At 57.5% G+C, this 23,059-nt stretch overlaps 1 protein-coding gene across 3 annotated transcripts; it reads left to right on the plus strand.

Annotated features, from left to right (window-relative positions):
• The first annotated feature begins 3,581 nt into the window (after positions 1-3,581).
• SEMA4G (semaphorin 4G) lies at positions 3,582-23,011 on the plus strand. 3 transcript variants are annotated; one of them, XM_027738664.2, is made up of 17 exons: positions 3,582-3,752; positions 14,246-14,486; positions 15,659-15,807; positions 16,368-16,430; positions 16,509-16,607; positions 17,797-17,890; positions 18,125-18,238; positions 18,431-18,597; positions 18,747-18,916; positions 19,085-19,229; positions 19,307-19,529; positions 19,616-19,731; positions 20,029-20,180; positions 20,394-20,455; positions 20,550-21,813; positions 22,023-22,141; positions 22,224-23,011. In XM_027738664.2, exons 2-15 carry the CDS (start codon positions 14,360-14,362, stop codon positions 21,392-21,394), a joined length of 2,526 nt encoding a protein of 841 aa, XP_027594465.1. In that variant the 5' UTR covers positions 3,582-3,752; positions 14,246-14,359; the 3' UTR covers positions 21,395-21,813; positions 22,023-22,141; positions 22,224-23,011. The 3 variants fall into 3 exon arrangements, with proteins under 3 accessions (XP_027594465.1, XP_027594457.2, XP_027594459.2); XM_027738656.2 differs by lacking the exon at positions 3,582-3,752 and having other exon boundaries at positions 13,959-14,486; XM_027738658.2 differs by lacking the exons at positions 3,582-3,752; positions 22,023-22,141 and having other exon boundaries at positions 13,959-14,486.
• The last annotated feature ends 48 nt before the right edge of the window (positions 23,012-23,059 follow it).

Here is a 23,059-nt window from a genome sequence, read left to right on the forward strand (position 1 = left end):
CACAGTGGTGTTGTGCATTAAGCACCTAAAATCCTGTTGTGTGCTCTGACTGGGTCCCCATGTCCCTCCAGGAAGGCTGCATGCTGGCGGTGGCTGGGAAGTGTCTCTGGCAGGGAGCACCTGGCAGCGCCGCAGCCCCAGGCACTAAGCTGCAACCTGAGTGCACGCAGGTTGCTGTCTCCCAGGCTCGAGGGAAGTGCAGCATGTGCGCTGGGAGAGCTGATCCGTGCTAATCCCATCAATATTTCACGGTGTTGTGGCCCTGTTATAATTCCTCGCATCATTTGGGATGCTGGCTGGGACGTGGGTGCGGTGCCAAGTGAAACATGAGAGCTGCCATTGCTTTGCCCTGGCTCCCTGGGCATCAGAGGGGTGAAAGGGGCTGTCTGTGGTCATTTCTACCTGCTGCTGTGGGTAGAGTTGTGTGGTAGAGACAAGTGAACCCAAACGTGCCGGCTGAGCGTGGGCATCCGCCTGGTTTTGCCATGTGTTGGAGTGATGGGGCTGTGCTCTGACGGGCAGCTGGCCCTGACATGGATGAGGCCGTGACATGGGAAGAGCCTGCTCTGCCTGGCCCTCTCTCTGTGGAACAGGGTGTTTAAGAAGAAATTAAACAGTAACCAGTCTCTGGGCTGGTGATCAGAGCACAAAAACATTTCCTTTTCCTTAAGGCTGTTTGGAGTAACAGGGAGAGAGCATTACAGATAAAATCTTGCGTGGTTTTGGGGAGGGTGGTTTCCCAAGACGCCATGTCATGACCCATGGGGTCCCCTGCTCTGGGCTGTCGTCTGGGCTAGGACAGGGGTTATAGGGCTGTAAGTCATATGAGGAGTGGCTGAGGGACCTGGTGTTGTTTAATCTGGAGAAAAGGAGGTTCCAAGGAGACCCTATTGCTCTTTATAACTACCTGAAAGGAGGTTGTAGCAAGGTGAGGGTCAGGCTCTTCTCCCAGGCAACCAGTGAGGACAAGAGGAAATGGCCTCAAGCTGCACCAGGGGAGGTTCAGGCTGGACATCGGGAACAATTTATTCTTTGTAAGGGTGGTTAAATATTGGAACTGGCTGCCCAGGGAAGTGGTGGAGGCACCATCCCTGTAAGTGTTCAAGAAACGACTGGACGTGGCACTTAGTGCTACGATTTAGTTGACCGGGTGTTGTTTGGTCAAAGTTTGGACTCAATGATCTTGAAGGTCTTTTCCAACCTTAATGATTCTATGATTCTAGGCTGCTCCAATAGGATATTTCTCTTCCAGCCCCCTGCTGGCTCTGGGGTGAGGTTGAAGCAGAAGCCAGACCTCCACAATCGACAGCATGATCGCCTCCGTGGGGCAGAGGGATGCAGGTGCGAGAGATGGTTGGGTCTGGAACCCACTCTGACTCTTGGGAAAGCTGTACAAATAAGAGGAAAGCCCTGGCCTTCAGCCTCGTGGAGCCCTAAATTCCTTCAGTTAATCTCATGGGGGCAGCAGAGCAGGCAAAGCTCTGAAAATAGATCTCTTTCCAGCTGCTGATGACTCGTGTTAATTAATTAAAGCTTCGCAAGCTTGGGCCTGTAAAAGCACACTGCTGGTCGCGCCAGGCTCAGCCTGCTCTGCGCTCATGCACTAATTATCCCGCTGCCAGGCCAGCAGCTAATGAAGCTTCAATTTGTGCTGGGTTCGGCTTCCAGCCACGTGGGAGGCAGGGAGTGCTGTTGCAGGACAGGACAGACACAGCACCCTGGAAAAGGGGGGAGCCTCAGGGAGCCCCATCTCAGCCCTGGCACCCCCTTCTCCAGCACTCACGGACCAGTTCTCCCCATAATTGGCCCCGCAGCCTTCAGCTGCACCTCTGCTAAGGTAGGGAACGGGGTTCAGAGAGGGTGTGAGGGACCGGCTGCCTTGCAGCACCTGAACCCCCCAATCCCTGGGTAAGACAGGCTAGCCAAAAACATCCCTGCCTCACCGTCCCTGCCTGGCTCTCAGTGCGTGGGCATCGCACTTCCGCAGGGTGGGCAGAGAGGCGAGGCGAGGTGAGGCGTGGAGGAGATGCTGGAGTTTTGCCCAAGGACAGGAGGAAATGCTAATTATTCTCTGGAGCATAGAGAAGGTGAGGGCGGGAAGGCAGAGAGTACCAGAGTAGTCTGGTAGTGTCTCTGCTTTGTTCTTCTGGGGTCCCTGGGAGTGCGAATAGGTCTTGGCATATCGTACTGGGCAAGGGAATAGTGGCTGCTTGGTGAGTGTGTGCAAGGGTGACAGAGCCACCGGTCAGCAGGAGCACCCAGATGGGTCCCTCCTCAGCTGAGGACTGGGGGGATTCAAACCTCTGCTACCCTCCTTCCCACCCACAGTATTTGTAGGAGGCAGGATCCTGACAGTTAGAGGCTTTGAAAACAGCATATGAGTCAGATTCCCCCTGGGAACACCCTGGCCCTTCCACCCTTAGTGATGCTAAAGGGTCCAGGAGTGGTGGGAACACAACTGGGGCTGACCCTTATTCCCAGACTCCCAGTGCTCAGCAACTTCAGCACAGCTTACTCAACTCTAAGCCCTGTTGTAGGTCTGGCTCCAGGTCTGCAGGGTGTGGGGTCAGGGTGGTCCTTCCTGGAGACCTCACCCCTTGAAGGGGTTGGTGTGGAGTGGAGGGGTTGAGCCAGGATGGTGCTGGGACTGGGCACCACATGGCTTTGTAACCATGGGCTGGCAGCACCCCACCACGCCACTAACGTGCACAGGTACAGCATCTCCCCACCTCCCACTCCAGCTGATTTCCAACTGCCCTAGATCCAACCTGCTGATTACACACAGCTTTCAGGAGGCCTGCTGAAGCTGTGAGGGGTGAGGAGGGAGGGTTGGCCAGGTGCTGGAAGCTTGCGAAAGGTAAGCAAACACAGGCCTGAACCTGGCAGCTCCTGCTTGTGGGGAGGAGCTACAGAAGCCACCCAGGATAAAAAGGCTCCACACAGGCCCCCAGAGAAACCATTACCTGCCTGTGTTTCCAAACAAGCTTCCACCATGGGTAAATGGGGAGACGCATACTGAGAACAGAGAGAAGATGGGGCATGGTGCCTGAGTCAGGCGTGTGGTGCAGGATGCCAGGGTGGCTTTGGGGAGCAAGGAACCTTGGCAAGCACCGTGGCACCAGCTGAGGGCTGCACTGTGCTGACACTGGTGGCACTGACTGGGGGTTGCAGTGTGATGGAACTGGTGGCATGTGCTGTGTTGCCAGAGCAGGATGATGCTTACCCTTGTTTGGTCACGCTTTTTCATAGTCATCAGCCCACAATACCGGCCCTCTGCCTCCCTGGTCTCGCAAAAGGGTTTGCACACAGACCTTTTTGGGGCTGCATCACCCAAACCACCCGTGCTGAGTGAGTCCCCAGCCCACCCCACATGTTGGGTGCTGACCAGAGGCTGCACGGCAGCATCCCCTCCCTGTCTGCCGAGGGACATGCTGCCACCTGGTTCCACCCAGCGCAGGCAGGGGCAGCCCCGTCCCGCTTCCCTTCTTTTCCTCCTCCTCCTTCTCGGCGCGGCCCCGCGTCGGCGGCTGCGGGCCGGGCACGGCCGGCAGAGGGCGGTGCGGGGGCCCCGGCGCGGCTCGGTCCGGCTCGGCGGGGTCGCGCACAGCCGGGCTGCGCTGCCGAGCCGAGCCCTGTCGAGCTCTGTCGTGCCGTGTCGTGCCGCCGTACCGAGCCGTGCCGGGCCGCATCGCACCCTGCCGCGCCGTGCCGCCCGCACCGCCCGCACCTGCTGCGCCACCGCACCGCACCAGGCAAGTGCCGGGGAGACGCGAACGGGGCCAGCCCGGCTGGTGCGGGTGCGGGGTGCGGGTCCGCAGGCCGGCAGTGCTGGGTTTGGGCGCCGCGTCCGCCGGCAGGATCCGGAAAGCTGGATCGTGCTGCTGGGTGCGGGTGCTGCGTGCACAGGGAAGGGGGCTGGGGCTCGTTGCTGAGTCCACAGGCGAGATCTGGAGTGCTGGGTGCGGGTGTTGAGTCCCTTAGTAAGGCCGGGGGTGCTGGTCTGGGTCTGCAGGCAGGGTTTGGGGTGCTAGATCCGAGTGCTGAGTCTGCAGGCAGGATCTGGGGTGCGGGGTACGGGTGCTGTGTACACAAGCAGGATCATGGGCGCTGAGTCTTGGTTCAGGTCCACAGGAGCATTAGGGGTGCTGGGTCCAGGTGCTGAATCCACAGGCAGGGTTGGGGGTGTTGGACCTGGAGTGCTGGGTCTCAGTCCGGGTCCACAGGCAGGATTGGAGGTGCTGGGTCTGCGTGCTCGGGTGCTGGGTTGGGGTGCTGAGTCCACAGGCAGAATCTGGGGTGCTGGATTTGGGGTGCTGGGTCAGGGTCCCTTGGTAGGACCTGAGGTTCTGTGTCTGGGTCTGCAGGCAGGGTTTGCAGTGCTGTATCTGGGTTCTGAGTCTGCAGGCAAGGTCTCAGTTCAGGGTGGTGGGTTTGGGGTGCTGGGTCTTGGTCTGGTTCCACAGGCAGGACTGGGGGTGCTGGGTCTGCATGCTTGGGTGCTGGGTCTGGGTTCTGAGTCCACAGGCAGAATCTGGGGTAGTGGATTCGGATGCTGAGTCCACAGGCAGGATGTAGGGTGCTGGGTGTGAGTGCTGCACGCCCAGGTAGGGTCCGGAGAAGGAGGAGCAGGGTTCTGACCTGCAGAGGTTGAAGTTTATGCCTTGGGGAAAACAAGAGGGCAGAGCCTTGGAGACAGGATGGAGAGGGGTTCAGGGTAGGTCTGATGCAGAGTGAGGATTTGGGGGTTATGAGCGGGAGGGGAGGTGGGATATGCTGGATCTGATGGCAGTGTGGGGAGTTTTCTCTGAGGACAGTTTGGGGTGTGGGGTGAGATGGGGCTGGGGGACCTGAGTGGGAGTGACAGGGGGACATGCTGAGGGTGTGAGGGAACACAGTGATGAGAACTGCAGACAGACAGGGCACCAGCTCCAGGAGGAGAGGGCTGGATACAGCCCTTCCCTTCCCCAGCCAGCTAGGGGGATCACGGGTCTGCAGGGAAGGGGACTACTGGGGAGGCTGAGTGTTCCTTGGGGGCAGCTGGAGTTTCAGATGGCTGGGACAAGATACAAAACCGGTGCAGATGGTGCAGTGCAATCCCTGTCCCCCTCTGCTTCCTTTTGGGAATCAGGGGGTGATCATAGAATGTGGCTTGTCTGAGCCTTGACTCTTTGGGATTCATCTCCTTGGGTTGCACTGCTGTGGGGGCTGCAGATGCCCCTGGGTGAAGCAGACCAGCTTATGCTGGGGGCTTCTCTGCATTGGGGTTGAGCTGCATCTCTGTACTAGTCTGAGGGTAGAAGGTACCTGCTGTGCAGCCAGGCAGCTCTGGGATTTGGGGCTCTTGTTTCCCTTTCCATCCGTACCCACGTGGGCCGGTGACTTGCCCCTGGCCTTTAAAACTGAGAGCACGAAGTGGGAGGGGGAACCATGATAAGGCTCTTCAGGTACCAAGAAAAACGGTCTCCAAAGACAAAGAGGCTTCCCAAAATGGATGAGGAGTGCAGATTCACTCAGATGGAGGGAAATTATTAATAACAACAGCGGTGTTTTTGGTGCTAGTTGTCCTGCCACTGTGGGCTCTGGCTGCTTTGCCTCCCCCTGCAGCGGGCACAGGCTGGGGCCCCCCCAACCTGAGCCCCAAACCTGAGGCAGGATGACCCTCACGGCTGCGGGGATGCTGCCCCGCAGGACAGGTCTCTCCTTCATCTCGGTTTGGCCGGGCTTGTTCTGCCCAGAGGGATGAGGGGCAGGGAGCTGCCCCCAGCAGGAAAGATCCCTATCATGTCTTTGTTTTTGTGTTGCAACCTGAGGGGAACAAAAAACCCCAAACCCCAACACCCTTTCGGTTCCTGCAGATGAGGCTTTGTGTTGTAGTTTTGTTCTCCCCCCCTGCCTTTTCCAACATCCATTTGAACCTTTCACCACTTTACCCACCAGGAATGCAGAGGGTTTGCTGGAGCTGGGAGGTTTATTCAGCAAATCTGGCAGGTCATGTGCTGGGAAAAAGCATCCAGGTGTGCTCAGCAGGGCTGGCAAGGGGGGCTCCTCCGGCAACCTGTGCAGGAGGGCAGCAGTGGGTGCATTGGAGACGTGGTGCCAGCCTCGCCTGGCCGCATGTGGGGAATTTCCCTCCCTGTGCTTGCCCGCCAGCTCTGCTTGGCATCTTGACGAGACCTGTTGGGAAGCGGCTCATGTGATGGGCGGTTTTGTGGCAGGGGGGAGCCTGTCCCGGGGGACCTGCTGCCTCTTGGAGGGGTGGGGATGATGCCCTCAGAGCTTTTTATGTATCCCTGCTGCGAAAGCCCCCTTCCCTCCCCCCCTCCACCCCCCCCTCCCCCCCGGCAGTGGTGCGGCGCCTGTTCCTGTTCAAAGGTGAGAGCTCCCTGCTGGGTTGGTGCTTCAGGAGGAAATGCTGCTGCCGTCATCCCTCCCTGCCTGGCTGTGCCACCAGCTCCTGGTGATTTACAAGCATGAGGGCTTTGCAATAACAAGGTCATCACCAAATCCACCCCTCCTTCTTCCCAGGGCCCGAGCTCTGCTGTTTGGAGATGAAGGAGGATGAGGATTTCAGGTACCATGTTACCGACTGGTGCGGGGGCCGAGATGCAGCTTGTCGATTCAGGGTGTGCTCTGGGTTCTGCTTTTCTTGCTGCTTAAAAGCTCCCTCAAGGTACAATCCCTCCTCCGTTACCTGATGGAAGGCTCTTTTTTGCCTGTTGCAAAGCCCAGCCCATGTAAATAATGTGGGGATTTGGTTTTGGGGCAGCAAAGCTGGTGGTATGCAAACGACTGTGGGAAAGGCCAGATACTACTGCTTTTTGCTGTGCAGTTTTGAATGCAAGCTTGAATATCAAAACTGGGTTTGACCGCATATTGAAGCTTTGTTGGAGGAAAAGTGAAAGAAACAAGAAGAGGTTGATGAAGCTGGAAGCCCTAAAACTGCTCCCATCGTCTGGTTTTGCTGGATGTTGGAAAAGAAAACAGTTTATCTTTGGAATAAATAAAAGGCAGAGGGACAAACTTGCAGCAGAAAGCCCCATTTTCACGCCAGACAAGCTGGGTTGTGCTCCACCTCTTGCCCCCGCTTCCAAGGGGAACCTAGGTTGTGTATGATTTCTGAGCCTCTGTTTCCCCTTGGGAAAGCCCCACACCACACCAGCGGTGGGAACCCCAGGCATTGCCAAGAAGTGTCTTTGAAACTCAAACCTGGCTTTGGAAAAAAAACTGGAAGACAAACCGGCTCTAAACAAACACCCGAGTTAATTCCGTGTCTTGCATTGTACGAGCCCAGTGAAATGAAACACAGTGCAGCCATAGGGATGAGCAAATGGATTCAGATGCCTCAAAAAGCCCTGAAATCTGCTGGCTTTGAGTTGTCCTTTTACATTTAAGGTTGGGATTTTTCTCTCATTTTCTTTCTAATTGTTCCTGGGAATTTAATTCTACAATTATTTTGCTGCTTCTGCCGAGGAGACAATGTGCTTCAGCCACAAAGCCTTTGAAGGCTGAATTGCAGATTGCATACACAACTGAGCCACTTGGATGCAGACGCCCCCTCGCTGGGAGAATTTGCTGTGATGTGGAGGGCTGTCTGTCTGTCTGTCCAGGCTGCTGGCAAGTGGTCATGCTGCAAATCAGGCAGGAAAGGATAGAAGATGTTGGGGTTTGGGGTGATGTTGTTAGCATTGAGCCTGCCTCTTCCTCACAGTGGAGGAGGTGGGACCCCCAGGGATGTGCACCCCACATACCGGGGCTTGCTAGCTACATTCTGCCTCCCCCATGGCCTGGTGTGGAGGTGTGCTGGTGGTAGATGAAGTCAGAGCCAGGCCACTGAGTCTCAGCAGCATCTGGTTACACTTCCCATTTCCTGCACGACTCCCTGCTGGGCTCTCAGGTGCTCCTGCGCTTCGGGATCACCCCAGGGCTCTGCTGTGGGGTTTCCACAGGGGGGATATGGGCTTTAAAGGAGGGAAAAGCCATGGGGACTGTGTCCTCCTTGCTGTCTTGCAAGAACCAAATGGCCTCCAGCATATGGGGAATTGCTCGGGTGAGGGGAGATTTGCTGCTCTGTCCGGGGGTTCCGTATCTAATCTGGCTGTGGTATCCTTTAGTGCTCTTGGTCCCACCGCTGAGCTGCAAGGGTTTGGCCTTCAGCCTCCTCTCCTACCCTTCCCTCCGAGGCCAGCTCTGAGCAAGGGTTCTGGAGCTTGTCAAGGAACTGTTTCAACTAACAGCTGGTGTTGGTGGGTTTTCCATTAGGGTGGGCAGTGGAGGAGTGCTCTGTTCTGCCATCCTGGGCACTGTGCTCTTGCCATCTGCTTGTGGCATGTCAGGAGCAGCTGAAGTGAAGCCATCCCCGTGCCTGGCAGAGACAGCTTTAGGCAGGTGATGCCTGCCCATGGCACAGGCTGGAGCAGCTTGCTTTATTTTCTCAGTTGGATTTTTTGGGATGGGTTTGGATGGGAATGGCTGGAGAACTGTCATGGAGACTTGGCTGTGAGCTCTGTTCCTGCCTGGCAGCCTCTTTGAACCTCCTGCTCCACATCAGACTCGACCTGATGGAGGAGAGGAACAAGTTCTTGTGAGATTAGTGAAAACAGGGAGCCTGGGAGAAGCTAACACACCCTGATCCCTGCAACCATGCAGAGGAGACACAATCACTGGTCCCTGCGCCTCGTTGGGTGGACAACATTCCCCAGAGGAATGCTGCAGGGGGATGTGGTGCTAGGGGCCAGGAGGGTGAATTTGTCAGAAATTGGGCTGTTGTTTTTATTGCAGAGGGATCAGTTTGTCTTTTCAGGGTTGTTTAGATGTCTGGCTCCCATCGGCGCTGGTGCCCCTTAAACTGGCCCACATCCCTGACTGTCCCTGCTCCCTCTCCCATCCATCACTTTTCTCCTTCCTGTGTTTCCTCCCTGCAGTGACGTTGCTGGGATCAGAGCTGGGTGCTCTCCTCTGCCGGATGTGCTGGGCTCTGCTGATGGCAGATGGGGGCTGTGCTGTGGAAATTTGGAGCTCGTTCCCATGGCCTGGAGTGCACCACCCACCTCCCTGGCTCGATGATGGCTGTGCTGGGGGGGGGGCTTTGCACAGGGAGCACGGCAGGATGTTCCGTGAGAAGAGCCGATGTTGCAGCTCTTCTTCCCTTCCTCTGTGCCCAAATCCCAAATTTGGGTAAAGGAGAGATATATATGCTTCCTAAATAGCGGAAGCTCTAGTGTGTGTCTGCTGAAGCACCTCAGGGTCAAGCATGGTTTTGTTTAAAGAAAGCAACTAAAATAAACCCAGTGAGGGGCTCCCAGGAGGTCACTGTGCTCCTTCCCTCCCCGACCCAGCATGGATCCCCTCTTCCTGGAGGGCTTTCAGCAAGTTCACATTTTTTTCTCGCTGTTGTTGACAAAAATCCTGGCTGGTTGAGAAATATCTGTGCAGCAGCGCCAGTCCAGTCCCACGGGTCAAATCCTGCCCCTGCAAATCTGTGCCGGGAACAGTGGTTCATCTCAGGCTTCGGGAATGCTGCCGGGGGACCAATGTCCTTGCAGGGCAACCCAGGCACGAGGCCATGAGCAAGCCCCTTGAATAGATGGATGGACAGATGGACACCACTGGCTCGAGGTGGATCTGATGTTTTATCATTTGCTGGTTGGGCTCTGCAGCAGAGGCAAAGTGCTGGAAGTTCGTCAAGGGCTGAATTAAAGTTGCCTGGCAACCTCCATCCCGTCTCCTCTTCCCGCATCTCGCAGGATTTCCCACCCAAGGTCTGCCGCCTCCGGGAAAGAGGGGCCCAAAACGCATTGCGCTTGCAGCCAGGCCGGTGCCAGGCTTGTCTCCCATCCCCGATGGCTCCTTTCCCATAACTCAATGGCTGTTCCCACGCCTGGGAGCTCTCCCCATCTCATCCCCTGGGGCTGGTGCCTTTCCCCCCACCCGCAGCCGGAACGAGTTGGGCTGTTTTGGCTGAACCTGAGGGCAATTCGTGCAGGTCCCTGGGGGGAGGTAAAACAGTGCAGGGCCAGTGGAAATGTGGCGGGGGGAGTGAGTGGTGGGGGAGCTGAGGGGGCTGCGGGGGCACGTGCCATGGTTGGCCCCAGTGAGTAAAGTTGAGTCAGCTTCATGGGGTTTGGAGTGACTGGGCTGGGCTGCCATGAAAAAGCCAAGTGTAAGTGGTATCTTCTGGTGCAGTCCCTGATGGGTATGTTGTTAAGGCTGGTTTGCAACCCCATAACCTGTAGGAGACCTACTGGAAATGTCTGGCTCCCACTGGGAAGCCAGCAGTGCTTGCTTGTGGTGGTCTGTGATGCTAAGAGGAGCAGCCCATGAGAGGGGAGAAATGTTCAGCAGCCATTCTGGGAGCTTACTTGGGCTTTACTAGATCTTTGTGGAGCAACCACGAGCTGTTTAGGGAGTGGTGGGATGGGAAAGACCGATCTCACTCTGCAAATCTCTGTCCTGCCATCCAGAATGGATGCTGAGGGTAAGCCGGAGAAATGCTGCTCCCACCCAACGTTTCCACTCTTTCTCCTGAGTTCCTTTGAAATTAAAAAGCTGACATAATTTTTAGCTGTTCTGCCAAGGAAACAGCCATGGGGGTCCATAAGACCCCGTCTGAGGTTTCTCCATGTTTGCCAGCCCCACAGACAGTGCAGCTTCCCTGCACTGCAGCTTGCAGACTGCTTTTGCTCCTAGGTTTTGCTGCCTTTTGACTTTGGGGGCCACGGGGCAGTGGGAAGGGGCCACCATGTGCTGCAGAAGCTCCTGATGCAGTTGCTGTCGAGGCGTGTGGCAGCTTTGGCTGGTTTCCTTGGCCAGTTTCTTTGGTCGGATCCAGGTTGGCGAGACCTGCCACCGTGAAATTCACTCATCAAAAGCTTTTTACTCCTCCGGAGACACTGGTCATGGGGTTTTTAAGGAGGTGCCGGCTGGGCCAGCCCGTTTGGGTGTGCTGTGCCGGCTGGCTGCCGGTGGGAGGCTGATGCCGGCACAGTCATGCTCACACAGCTTCCGTCGTGACCCAGTAAACCCAGTCAGACCTGACCGGGGCTCGCTCGCTCCCCTGCGCGCTCGCCCACGCCGGCACGCCTCCGCCGCCCCGCTGCTTTCCTGGTGTTCCCAAGGGACCAGCAAACCCACCCCACCGGTGAGAGATGGTGCCTGGGTCTGGCTCCATGCTGGGAGCTGCGGCTGAATCCTGTAGAAGTACCGATAGCCAGCCGTAGGAGGGTGAGCTTTTGCCTCCATGGATGTTACATGCTGCGACTAGAGTGGCTGGTTCCAGGCTTCAGCCCTCTCCAGGCTGTGTCCTGCTTCCACCATCCTCCTTCAGTGTCGCCAGCCAGGGTGAGAGCTGAGGTCGGATTTGAGGTCCTATGTCGGCCCCCGCTGTTCTGGGAAGTAGGTGAGGTGCCAAGGGGCTTGGGAGCTCACTCCTGGGTGGGGGGGCTGGGCTTTTCTGGGCAGTTTTTGTCTGAAACCCCTGGTTTCGTTTGAGCTGCTGCTGCTTTTCAGCCTCTCCCTCTCCGCTTTTTGTTTCTCTCCGCTAGAAAAAACTCTGTGGCTTTTCCATTTCCAGCTTTTCTTGATTTCCCATTGAAGTGCTGTACTTGAGCAGCTCAGCTGCCCCCAGCCCTACCAGTGTGTCCCATGGACCATGACCTCCTTTGCTTCCTGCCTGGGCCCTTGGCTTCACCCTGAGTTTAGAACTTGCATCCTGACAAGAGGGAAATGATGCGTTTGGGGGTGTTTGGTGTGGGTGCAGCCCGGGGTGATGACCTGAGGGGAGCCAAGGATGGTTTCAGTTCCTTCTTGCTCTTTCTCCCCCACTCTAGGTATGAAAAATAAAAACTTGAAAATAAAAAAAATAGGGAAGCTTGGAACAGCCCTTCCCTTTGAGTAAAATATTAACTAGCTCTTACAACGTAACTGATTAAATGTTCTTTAGGACAAAGTTACATCTGATCTCGGGCAAAGGAGTCTTTGGAAATGGGTGTAGCTGCTTCTCTGAAAAAGCAGAGGATCCAGCCCTGGCAGCATGGGAGGCTGCTGCCCCCTGCCTGGCTAGGAATCCTGCACAGACCCCCAGCTTAATTTATTATTTTTGTTTTCGTCCCCCTGTGCTGGCTCGGTGCTCTCAATGGTTAAATGTTAGCCGGCGCTGGCTCACAGCACAGTGCTTGCCCTTCGATAAGCACCATCCCTGCCTCCCTGCCCAGCCCTGCTCCCAGCTCCAATCCCCACCGCATCAGGAGCCAAGCAGCAGGCAAAGTTCAGGGATTGTTTGTCCAGGGCAGATAGGGTGAGGACGCCTGGCAGCATGTAGGGTTGTTACTTGTTTATTAGAGATCATTGTTTGCCTTGTCATAAAAAGTTTCATACTCCCCTCTACCTTCCCATCCCAGGTCCAGCAGCTGTTGTGGCTTATGCGTGATTCCAGGCTCCTCTCCCTGTGTGGGGTCCTGAGGAAGGGTCCCTGCAGCTGCCAGAGTGGTCCTCTGGTGGAATGGAGAGGTGTCAGCATAGGGCTGGCCAGTGGCTTTGGTGCTTCAGGTGTGACCCCACCACTTGTTTTGCTCACAAAGCCTGGTGGGTTTGGCTCATGCTAGACGTGATATCACCAAAGCAACTGCTTTCTCGTTGACCTCCATCTGCACTCACCTGCCTTGCATTGTCCTGCCAGGCCCATTGTTCATGGGCAGATCCTCGGTCTGGACAGGGCTTGTCCCAGAAACAGGAGTTACTTAGAGGGAGGATGCTCTGGGATCTGCTCTCCATGGAGCTCAGTCCCACAGGCAGCACCCTGCCTGCACCCAGGGTGGGGTGCTCTTTGGGTACTCTGTGCTTGTCTGGTTCCTGGGGGGCAGGGAGGTAGCAGGGAGCAGGGGGACACATTTCCTGTCTGCCCCATTCCTGAAATGCTCTGGAGCAGTGGCCAGTGCAGGTGTGAGGTCTGGGTCTGAACCCACTTTGATGCAAGCTGCAGAACTATGACTGAATCCACATGCAGCCCTTTGCTTCTCCTTTTTGGCCCCAAAGCTCTTTTCACTTTGGTTTCACATTAGTTTTACCTCCCCTTTACCCGAGACACAGCAAAGTATTTGCTTCAGGGAAATCGTCTGCACTGAGCATGTTTGAGCAGCTTCTCTACAGGGCCAGGTATTTGGTTTTTATAAATATATAAATGTGTATATATATATATATATATATATATATTTATAAGCCCTAAGCAAACATAGAGGTGCTTGTTGCTTCTGGGGAGCTCTGTCTCAGAGATACACAGTTGTCTTTTAATGCCTGCAAGATGAACTGGGGGCTTTGCTCAGTGCAGCTGGGAGAGGTGGGGGCTTATTTGTGAGGAATCAAAAATGCATGAAAGTGAGAGCCAAAGTAGATGCTGAGCTTGGGATGAAAGAGAAACTGAAATCTCATTGAAAAACACTGTGGGGGAAAAACTGTTTCCGCTTGAAAAGGCTTGATGGAGATGCCAAATAGTTCCTGTATGGGTTTTTCTTCACCTTGCGTCTCTGCATGCCTGAAGCGTCCTTCCCATGCCTCTGTCCTCGGGAGTCTCATCATTTCAGGAGAGGCAAAACTGGGGACAAGTATCTTGCATGGCAGGAGATGGCCAGCTGGGCTTTTGGGAAGGAATGGAGACCTTGGGCTTCCCAGGACCCCCACTGCTGCCCATCCTGCTGCAGCCACTCTGGGGAGCAGGACTTGGGGTACCCAAGTGTACCAATGACCCACAGAGGGGCTTGGGCCTGAGCTCTATTCTTTAGTTTTGGAGGGCAAATGTGCCTGCTGTTTGGGTGTGAAATGCAATGGAGGATCAGCTGGCTGTGCCAAAGCATATCCTTCTGTCAGGGGGAGCTGTAAGAGCAGAAGTTTGGGAGCAAAGGAGGGAGTAGCCTGGAGGAAAATGAGTCTCTGAGCAGCTGACCCAAGCAGTCAGTAAGCGACTGCCCCCACTGTGACAGAGGGGAGGGAGGTCATCCTCAGGGGGATGCTGCAGGAGGTCCCTCCACTCCAGCTCCCTTCCATGGCCTGTGCTGGCTGCAGGCTCGATTCCTTGTACCATGCCTTTGTTTCCCCTTTGGCTAATGAGGGTTTGTTTCTCCCTGAAGCCATCTCTGGTATGAGGCCGTGCCTGGTCAAGCATCCATGCGTCTATGCAGCTGGCTGCTTCTCAAGCCAGCTTGCTTGTGAGGTGCTGGGACAGCAAGAGTGTCTGACTTGGTGTTCTGTGTTTCAGGAGGGTTTGGTGGCCAGCCCTGTCCCAGGGAGCTGGAGAGCCTGTCCCGAGGATCAGCTGTGCCAACCTGCTGGCAGTGGCTGGGGCAGCTGCCCTTGCCACAAGAGCAGGAAGATGAATGGAGATACGGCACATGTCATGACGACTCTTGTCATGGCGGTGGTGGCAGCGATGGGATACCCATCACGGCGGTCTGCCACCGACCTGGATGCCACTCCCAGGACAACAGTCACCTTTGATGGTAAGGGGGTGTGGGTCCTGGTGGCAGCAGTGAGGTTTGGGATCTTGCTAGCACTGGCTTTGGTGCACCATGACTGCATCTAATCTTTGCCACCCTGCTGGAGTGGGGGGCTCAGCATGGTTTGGTGGCTACAAGGGGTCCTCTGATCCCCTGTGCTCCAGAAATCGGAGACCACATGGCTGTCTAGCTCTTGGTGCCTCAAGTCATTTCCCCAAAAGCCAGAAGGGGACAAGGACATGCAGGGAGCCAGCCTTGGCCAGCCCCTGGCCCTGCCCAGCAGCCCTTGGAGGGTGTCCTTAGCTGGGCATCACACCTGGGCTGGGCTCTTATGGCCCAAATAGTTGGAGCTTTCTTCTTGATTTTCTCTAATTGCCACTGGGCTTTTGACATCCAGCCTGTGTGTTGTCAGTGAGCTCAGAAGTGTCATTGTCCCTTAGGCATCCACACAACTTCATTGACCTCGTTAGTGAAGCTCAACTCAACAATCAGTGGTGGGAGAGAGTTTCATTAACAGTTGGGGTGCCCTTTTCTCTCCTGGCAATGCCTGCTTTTATGGTGGGGGGTAGTAATTACCTTTGCAGCTGCCTCCAGAGTCCCAAGTCTCATGGGATTTTCTCTTCCTGCTGTGGGAGGGTCCAAGTCTTATTTGGGGTCCCTGTGGCCAGGGCTGAGTCCCACCTCACAATTCTCAGCACCTCAAATTGGGTGGTTTCTTTGGTTTGGTGGGCAGGAGTGCCCAGCCTCACTGCAGAAGCCCTCCTCTTGCATGGCAGTCTTGGTTCAGGTTTTTTTATCCTTCCCTTTGGGCTGGCTGGGCTCAGTTCAGAGCCGGGGGCACTGCCGGGATGTTTTTGCTTCCTTCAGCAATTCCCTGAACACCATGGCAGGTTCGTGCTGGGCATGGATATCGCAGCTCCCGCCTCTGAGCTGTGCTTTAATTAGTGGGGAGAAATTTCTGCAGTAAGCCTGAGCCCAATTAGTGCCTTTTACCTCCTACCAAGCCTCCTCTCTTCCTTTCCTCCTGCTGTAACTGCTGGCACCAAGCACTGTCTACCTGATAACTTCAGCGGGTGCCTTCCCGCCCACTTCCAGCTCCGTCCTCTTGTCTTTTCCCAGTGGCTTGCGCCGTGCCTGCCCCGGGGTCCCCCCTCAGACCCCTGTTCCCTTTGCAGAGCTGTCGGGCGTCCGGCGCTTCAATGCACACACCCTCAACTACAGCACCCTGCTGCTGGAGGACGACCGGGGCATCCTCTATGTGGGCGCCAGGGGAGCCATCTTCGCCCTCAACTCCAGTGACGTGGCCGACGGCTCCCACCGCACGGTGAGCCCGGCCTCTGCCTGCTGCTGGCTGGTTGTCCTCTCCTGTCCCACGCTACCCGATCCCTGTCTGAATCATGGCCACTCTATCCCTGCTCATCCTCCCGCTCTCCATCTCAGGTCTTGCCTGAAGGGGATGTCTCCAGGTCTGTCCCCAGATCTCCTGTGGACTCCTGGTGCTTCTCCCCAGCCAGGCAGTGTGGGAACAGCGGTGGGAGGCATCTCCAAGCTCAGAACTGCCTGCTTCAGGGATACCCCAGCAGAACAAGAGGCAGGGGGAAAACTGCACCCCTTTGCTCCCCCAGGGAGGGACACCCCAAAATCCTCCAGGCTCCTACAGATGCTCTGGGGTGTCTGCCCACTGGTTGGGGGGTGGGACCACTCTCAACCTGGGCTGGTTGGATGTGTGCAGAGTGTCATCTTGTGCTCTGAGGAACCGTACCCTCTCTAAATAAAGGAGGATTTTGTCATTTCTGATGGCTCTGATAGAGGCTGGAGCCTGCAGAGACAGGGCACCACACAGCAGTGGGGATCACACAATAGCAAACTCACTTCCCCTTGTAGATCCACTGGGAAGCCTCCCCGGAGAAGCAGATGGACTGCCAGCAGAAGGGCAAAAACAACAAGGTAGAGCCAGTGGGTGGGTGCTGGGAGGGGCTACTGTTGCTTTCCCTGGCTTGTAATGCCTGTGCTCCCCGTTCACAGACCGAGTGCTTCAACCACGTGCGGTTTCTGCAGCGTCTGAACAGCACCCACCTCTACGCCTGTGGGACCTACGCCTTCCACCCGCTCTGTGCTGCCATCGTGAGTACTGCTCAGCCCCACAGCTGTCACCTGTCCCCTGCCACGATGTCACCCTGGGGAGGTGCAGCCCCCTGTCCTCTCCTACTGTCTCATCCTGCAGCCCCACTCCCTTTCTGCCCCTGTCCCAGCCCCTCTCTGGCTCATGGGGGAGGCAAGTGATCCCCAGGCTAGCCTGAGCAGGTTTGAGGACGCGGCCACCACAATGCAGATGCGCAAAGTCCCCACCTCGGCACTGAGGTTGGACTCTGACCCCATAATGAGAGAGCTGGGGGTGGATTGGTGCCATGGAGGACGCATGTGGGCTCAGCAGGATGGGCTGTGCCAGCCCTGGAGCTGGCTGGTCCCCAGCACCTGCTATTGCAGGGTCTCTCCTCAAAGCAGGGGCTGCAGAATGGCCGATAGCCAGTCATAAGCGTGCCCAGGAAGGGTGACAGTGGTGGGGCTGACTCAGAAGCCCCTCCCTAGGGATTTTCTGGGCCAGGCTGGGAATTCCCATATGGCTGTGACTCAGGGCAGAGTGTCCAAGAGCAGCCTTGTTCACTGGCAATGGGACTTTGACCCCCTTTCAGTAGCTCCTTGAGTCAGTGGAGACTTAATTGCCCTTTGTTCACCTCCCTCCCTGGGTTGGGGGAGAAAGGGTCCTGGGGCCATGTCCCCAGTGTGTTCAGGGAGCCCTGGAGAGGCCATGCTTGTTCCCATGGCTGTGCTGCTGGTCCGGTTTGGCCATCGCGCATACTGGAAATCAGGTGGAGGAGCTGCCAAGCTGGAAGGGCCCCATCATTATTTGACATGCTTTGAACTGCAAACCCCAAAGAAAATAACTCCTGCCATGACAGGGACAGCACCTGGGGGAGCCCAGCCTGTCTGAGCAGCGTCTGCCAGCCAGGCATAGCCTGGGAACATTGGCTGCGCTGACTGGCTCGTGCCCAGTGCCCACGTGATGCCTAAGTGGGGTGCCAGGTCTCCCCTCCCCTGCAGAGCCCTCTCCCTGCTGTTGGCTGGAGGCTCTGGCTGTTCATGTGGTTTCTGACCAGCTGGAGGGTGCGGGGGGCATTCGTCTTGCCTGGACAAGGGCACGGCTGGTGGGCACTGCTTTGTCCCTGCTAGCAGCCTCTGCAAAGAGCGTGAGGCTGGCAGGTAAGGCACGTCTGTCCCCTCCTGTTTAACCAGGTTCCCTTTCCCCCCCAAGGATGCCAACAGGTTCATGTTGCCGTCCCACTTTGAGGAAGGCAAGGAGAAGTGCCCATATGACCCTGCCCGTGGCTACACCGGCCTCATTGTGGGTAAGTGGCACCTTTCCAGGGCTGGCGGGGACATATGGGATGCCAACAAATCCTGGCCCCATCCCCAGCACCCCTGCAGGTGGTGCCAGCCAGGTAGGCCCTGCGTGCAGCGGCCTTACCAAGCCAGGACTTGATCCTCCTCTGCCTCATCTGCCTGGGGCATGGGGATGCTGGTGGCCTGTGGGGCTGTCCCCAGGGTGCAGGGCCATGCTGATGGGTACCTGCCCTGCTCAGACGGTGGCTTGTACACGGCCACGCGCTACGAGTTTCGGAGCCTTCCTGACATTCGGAGGAACCTGCACCAGCGACCACTGAAGACAGAGGAGTCCCCACTGCACTGGCTAAATGGTGAGATGTCCATGTCCCCCCCAGTCCTGTGACCAGCATCATGGGCTGTGGGATGCTTTGGAGCGTGTGGAGCAGGGGTGGGGAGTGGTCCTGGAGTCCTGTGTGGTTTGCAGTGAGAGGAAATTGAGGCAGGGAGGGATTCTCCATCCTGTGGTTGGTCCCCAATCTCCACTTCTTGTTCCGTGTCCCCAGATGCCGAGTTCGTGGCATCTGTGCTGGTCCGGGAGAGCAGGGACAGCCCTGTAGGTGATGATGACAAAATCTACTACTTCTTCACGGAGAGGGCGGGAGAGGAGACCACATCCTTCTTTGACAAGAGTCATGTGGCCCGAGTGGCTCGGGTTGCCCGTGTCTGCAAGGTAGGCATGTTCCCAGCCAGAGGGAGCCAAGCACTGCTCCTCTTGGTGCAGGGGCAGCATGCCTCCATTTGGGGGGAAACTAAGGCATGGGTAGAGGGGAATGCACCCCCCCACCAGCCTGTGCAAAAATGCTCCCCGCACCCTCCCAGAGTGATGTGGGGGGGAAGAAGATCCTTCAGCGCAAGTGGACGTCCTTCATGAAGGCGCGCTTGGTCTGCTACATCCCCTACTACGAGGTGCTGCGCAGCGTCTGCAGCCTGGATGGAGGTGGCTGGGCCAGCACTGTCTTCTATGCTGCCTTCACGCTCTCAGCACAGTGGTGAGTGAGGCAGCAGCCGAAACAACTGGGGCTACAAATCTACAGCACAGGGGGGAGGGAACCAGAGATGCTTGAGGGCATACACAGGCATGTGCTGCACACCTGTGGGTGCATTAATTGGGAGCAGTCATGTGTCTGTCCAGACTCAGGTGAGGTTCTGCCCCTCAGGAGGACCATGGAGGCCTCGGCTGTGTGCCGCTACAGCATCTCGGCAGTGCAGCGTGCCTTTGAGGGCCCCTACATGGAGTACCAGGACTCGACTCGCAAGTGGGCCCGCTACGATGGTGCAGTGCCCGAGCCCCGGCCCGGCTCTGTGAGTGCCAGGGGGTGCAGAGCAGGGGGGGCACGGGACAGCCACATTCCCCTCTGACCCCCATCTCCCCTGAGCAGTGCATCACGGACCACTCCCGCAGGAAGGGCTACAACTCCTCGCAGGACTTGCCCAACAGCGTCCTGGACTTTGTCAAGCTGCACCCGCTCATGTTTGAGGAGGTGAAGCCGGCTGGCGGGGAGCCGCTCCTGGTGAAGAAGAGCGTGGCGTACAGCCGGCTGGCCGTGGACAGAGTGCAGGCCCTGGATGGCCACTCCTACGATGTGCTCTTCATGGGGACAGGTGAGTGTGGGGTAAGTTTGCCAGGACTGTGCTGGACAGGGGGCACACCACACATTCCCTCTTGAACCCCCCGCTCTGCTCTCCAGGAGACGGCTGGCTTCACAAGGCTGTGGTGGTGGGCTCTGGCATCCACATCGTGGAGGAGGTGCAGGTGTTTAGGGACCTGCAGCCCGTGGAGAGCCTGGTGATCTCTCACGCCCAGGTGAGGGAGAAGAAGTAGGGGGCCATCACACATGGGGTATGCTTGTGCTGTGAAGCTGCCATTGGGCTCTTTGCAGGAGTGGGGGGATGTGACTCCTGGGTCAGCCCAGCTTGGGATATGTGCTGGAGTGCAGCAGGGCAGCCTGGCCTCCTTGCCAGCTGCACCCACTGGCACTGACTGTGACCTGGGGGCCCTCTTGTGCATCCCCATCAAGGGAGAGCTCTGCTGGGGGCATCTCTGGGCACCATGGGGCACCCCATAGCCAGATCAATGCTGAGCCAGTCTTTTCCCCATCAGAGAAGCCTGTATGTGGGGGCAGCCAGTGGGATCGTGCAGGTGCCCCTGGCCACCTGTGCCAGGTACACCTCCTGCTATGACTGCATCCTCGCCCGGGACCCCTACTGTGCCTGGGATGGCAGGGCCTGCCGTGCCACCGCCACCATGGACAGGTAGGGATGGGTGCCTGTCCCCAGCCGGGTCCCCACAAGCCTTCCACCTGCCCCATCCTATGCTGCTGTGCATCCTCCATGGCACAGTCACCCCAGAGCCACCCCCAAAGGTCTGGCCAGTGTCTGGTGGTAGGTCTTCTGGTGGCCATGACCTCGTAAAGGGTGGGCTGTATGCACCGAGGCTGTATGGCTGAAGCTCCCCCTGCCTTGCAGCACAGGGCTGGTGCAGGACATTCAGAGCGGCAACAAGGGATGCCGGAGCATCTCCGGGCGAGGTGAGTCTGCCACCCCTTGGGACCATGGGGATGCTGGTGTCCAGCGTCCCTTAGGGTGGCCAGGACAGGTGTGAGGCGGTGTGTGTCCCCACAGGCTCCCTGCCATGGAAGAACCGGACAGTGCTGCAGGGAGACGATGTGCTGCTGCCCTGCGACCAGCGCTCCAACCTGGCCCGAGCCGTGTGGCTGCTGAATGGCAGTGAGGTGCTGGGCATGGGGCAGGACCGGCTGCGTGTGGGGGTGGATGGGCTGCTGGTGACAGACACGCTGCCCCAGCACAGCGGCGAGTACCGCTGCTACGGGGAGGAGCGGGGTCTTCAGACGCTGCTGGCTGCCTACAGCCTCACTGTGCTGCCCGAGATACCCCGCAGCCCTACAGCTGCCACCCCACCCCACGCTGCCAGCCAGGCAGCCAACGACATGAAGGTGGCTTACATCTCTGCCATTGTCACCTTGGTGGTGCTCTGCGCCGTGCTCAGCACCGTCCTCCTCTACATGTCCTGCCTGGAGAAGCGCAAGGGCAAGTACGTGCTGGGGGAGCCACGGCCATCCAGCGTGGAGCTGCAGACCGTCTCAGCCAACTGCCTGCGCAAGGGCCACCGGGAGGAGGAGGAGGAGGAAGAGCTCACCTACCCTGATGGCTGCCTGCGGATCATCCCTGGTGAGGCGCCCACGGCTGCCACTTCCCCCGTCAAGGAGCTGCCGGTTGCTGTGCCCCCGCTGCCGCCCCCGCTGCCGGCTGAGCTCACCAACGGCATGGGGGCTCTGCCCAACGTCCTCCGCAAGATGAACGGCAACAGCTACATGCTGCTACAGCAGCAGGAGGAGCCTCTGGTCTCCCCGCTCTACAGCGCATCTTTCACTGAGGAGCTCAGCAAGATTCTGGAGAAGCGGAAACACACACAGCTGGTGGAGAAGCTGGATGAGAGCTCCGTGTAGGGGCTGGGGAGGGGGGTTCTGCCAGCGGGACCCTCCTCCCCTTCAGCCCCTTCTCCCACCCCTTTGCCAGCAGTGTTACAAGACTCAGGCGAAACTACCTCCTGGATGGCAGAGCCGGGCCGGGCCCGGGCTCAGCCGTTCCTTTGGCTTTTACTCACTTTTGAGACTTGCTGTACAGAAAAAAAAAAAGAAAGAAGCATCTATTTAAATTTAGAAGCTCTATTTATGTATAAAAACCCACTGATGGTGGCCACAAACTGGAGATAGGAGCTGGCACCTGGCTGAAAGTGGACACTGGGAGGGAGGGCGAGTTTCTGTCTCTTCATCCAGGCGTGACAGAGACACTGTCATGGACGTGTGGACTTGGCTGGCCCTGCTGGGTGTCCCTCGGCACATGGGAGCTGGACAGCTGCTGAGAGGTGGGTGAGGAACAGGGAGGGGGGCTGGGGGCTGACACACTGTGCCTGTGCCTCTTGCAGGGTGCAGGATCCCTTTCCGGCATGGGACTGGCGGGTTTCTCCTGCTGCCCGCTCTCAGGCAGGAGAGGGGCAGTGGACACATCTCACATTGTGGGGGCTGGCCTCGGTGGCTGCCAGCCTCTGCCCGCTCTCCCACGTCTGCCCCCCAGGGTTTCCTCTCTGGGAGAGGATGGTTTGGCAAGGAACAGAAACATGTCGAGGAGCTCACTACCCGAATGCATTGGAGCAGCTGGTGAAGGGGTGTGTGCCCCCTGCAAAGAGGCCACAGGTGAAATATCTGGCTGGATGCCCTGGGGAGGTGGCATCCCCAGGCCCTCTGATCCTGACAGGGCTCTGCCCCCTCTCCCCAGGGCGCCGGATGCAGCAGCAGGCAGCAAGATGCACTAGCAGCAGGACTGGCAGCCACCACAGTGCCCTACAGCATGACGAGGGACCAGCGCAGCACCCACATCCCCTTGATGTCCGCAGTGCCCCTGTGGCCCCAAGCACGTGTTTCTGCCCTCCTGTGTGGTGCCGTTGGAGAACTGGGGTTCAAGCACAGCCCTGTCACCTGTGAGACAATCCTTGGGTGGGGAAATGTCCTCATACAGTGAGGAAGAAGAGCCCTGGACAAGGGTCTGCCGGTCTGCCTCCCTCTGGAGCATCCTCCTCTTCATGGCACTTTCCAGGAGCAGCCATGGTCCCTAAATTCCCCCAGCTATTTCTGCTCCTGCCACCTCCTGGGGGAACCTGAGAGACTGGTGACAAAAACATTTCATATGGTGACACAGGAGAAGCTGTGGAAGGACAGACTTGCTGGGCTGTGTGTCCTCCCGTGTGTTCCTTGCTGGCACCTCTATGATCAGGACATTGCCAGCTCAGCCCTGCAGGGGAGACAAGAGGGGGGTGGCAGCCCCTGGGGTCCCTCATGGGCTACAGCCCAGGCCTCCTATTTCAGGAGAGCGATGCTTAGTGGGAAAAGGCAAGAATTGCACACCTGGCTTCTCCCATCCTGCCCCCACTGTTTTTGCTGCAAGAAGGGAACATGAGCCACCACCAAGAACCACCCCCACCCTCCAAGGAGGGGTATCACCCTGTGTCTGACACCCCTCGTGCACAGCTCCATGTCCCCTTGGCAATAAACATGGCTCTGTCTGGACATGGTGTGACGGTGTCTCTCTGCAGGCAAGAGAGATGGATGCAGACG

This window comes from Pipra filicauda, unplaced genomic scaffold, assembly GCF_003945595.2.
Source record: "Pipra filicauda isolate LSUMZ 115617 unplaced genomic scaffold, ASM394559v2 scaffold85_size2586006_pilon, whole genome shotgun sequence".
Classification (NCBI taxonomy): Eukaryota; Metazoa; Chordata; class Aves; order Passeriformes; family Pipridae; genus Pipra; species Pipra filicauda.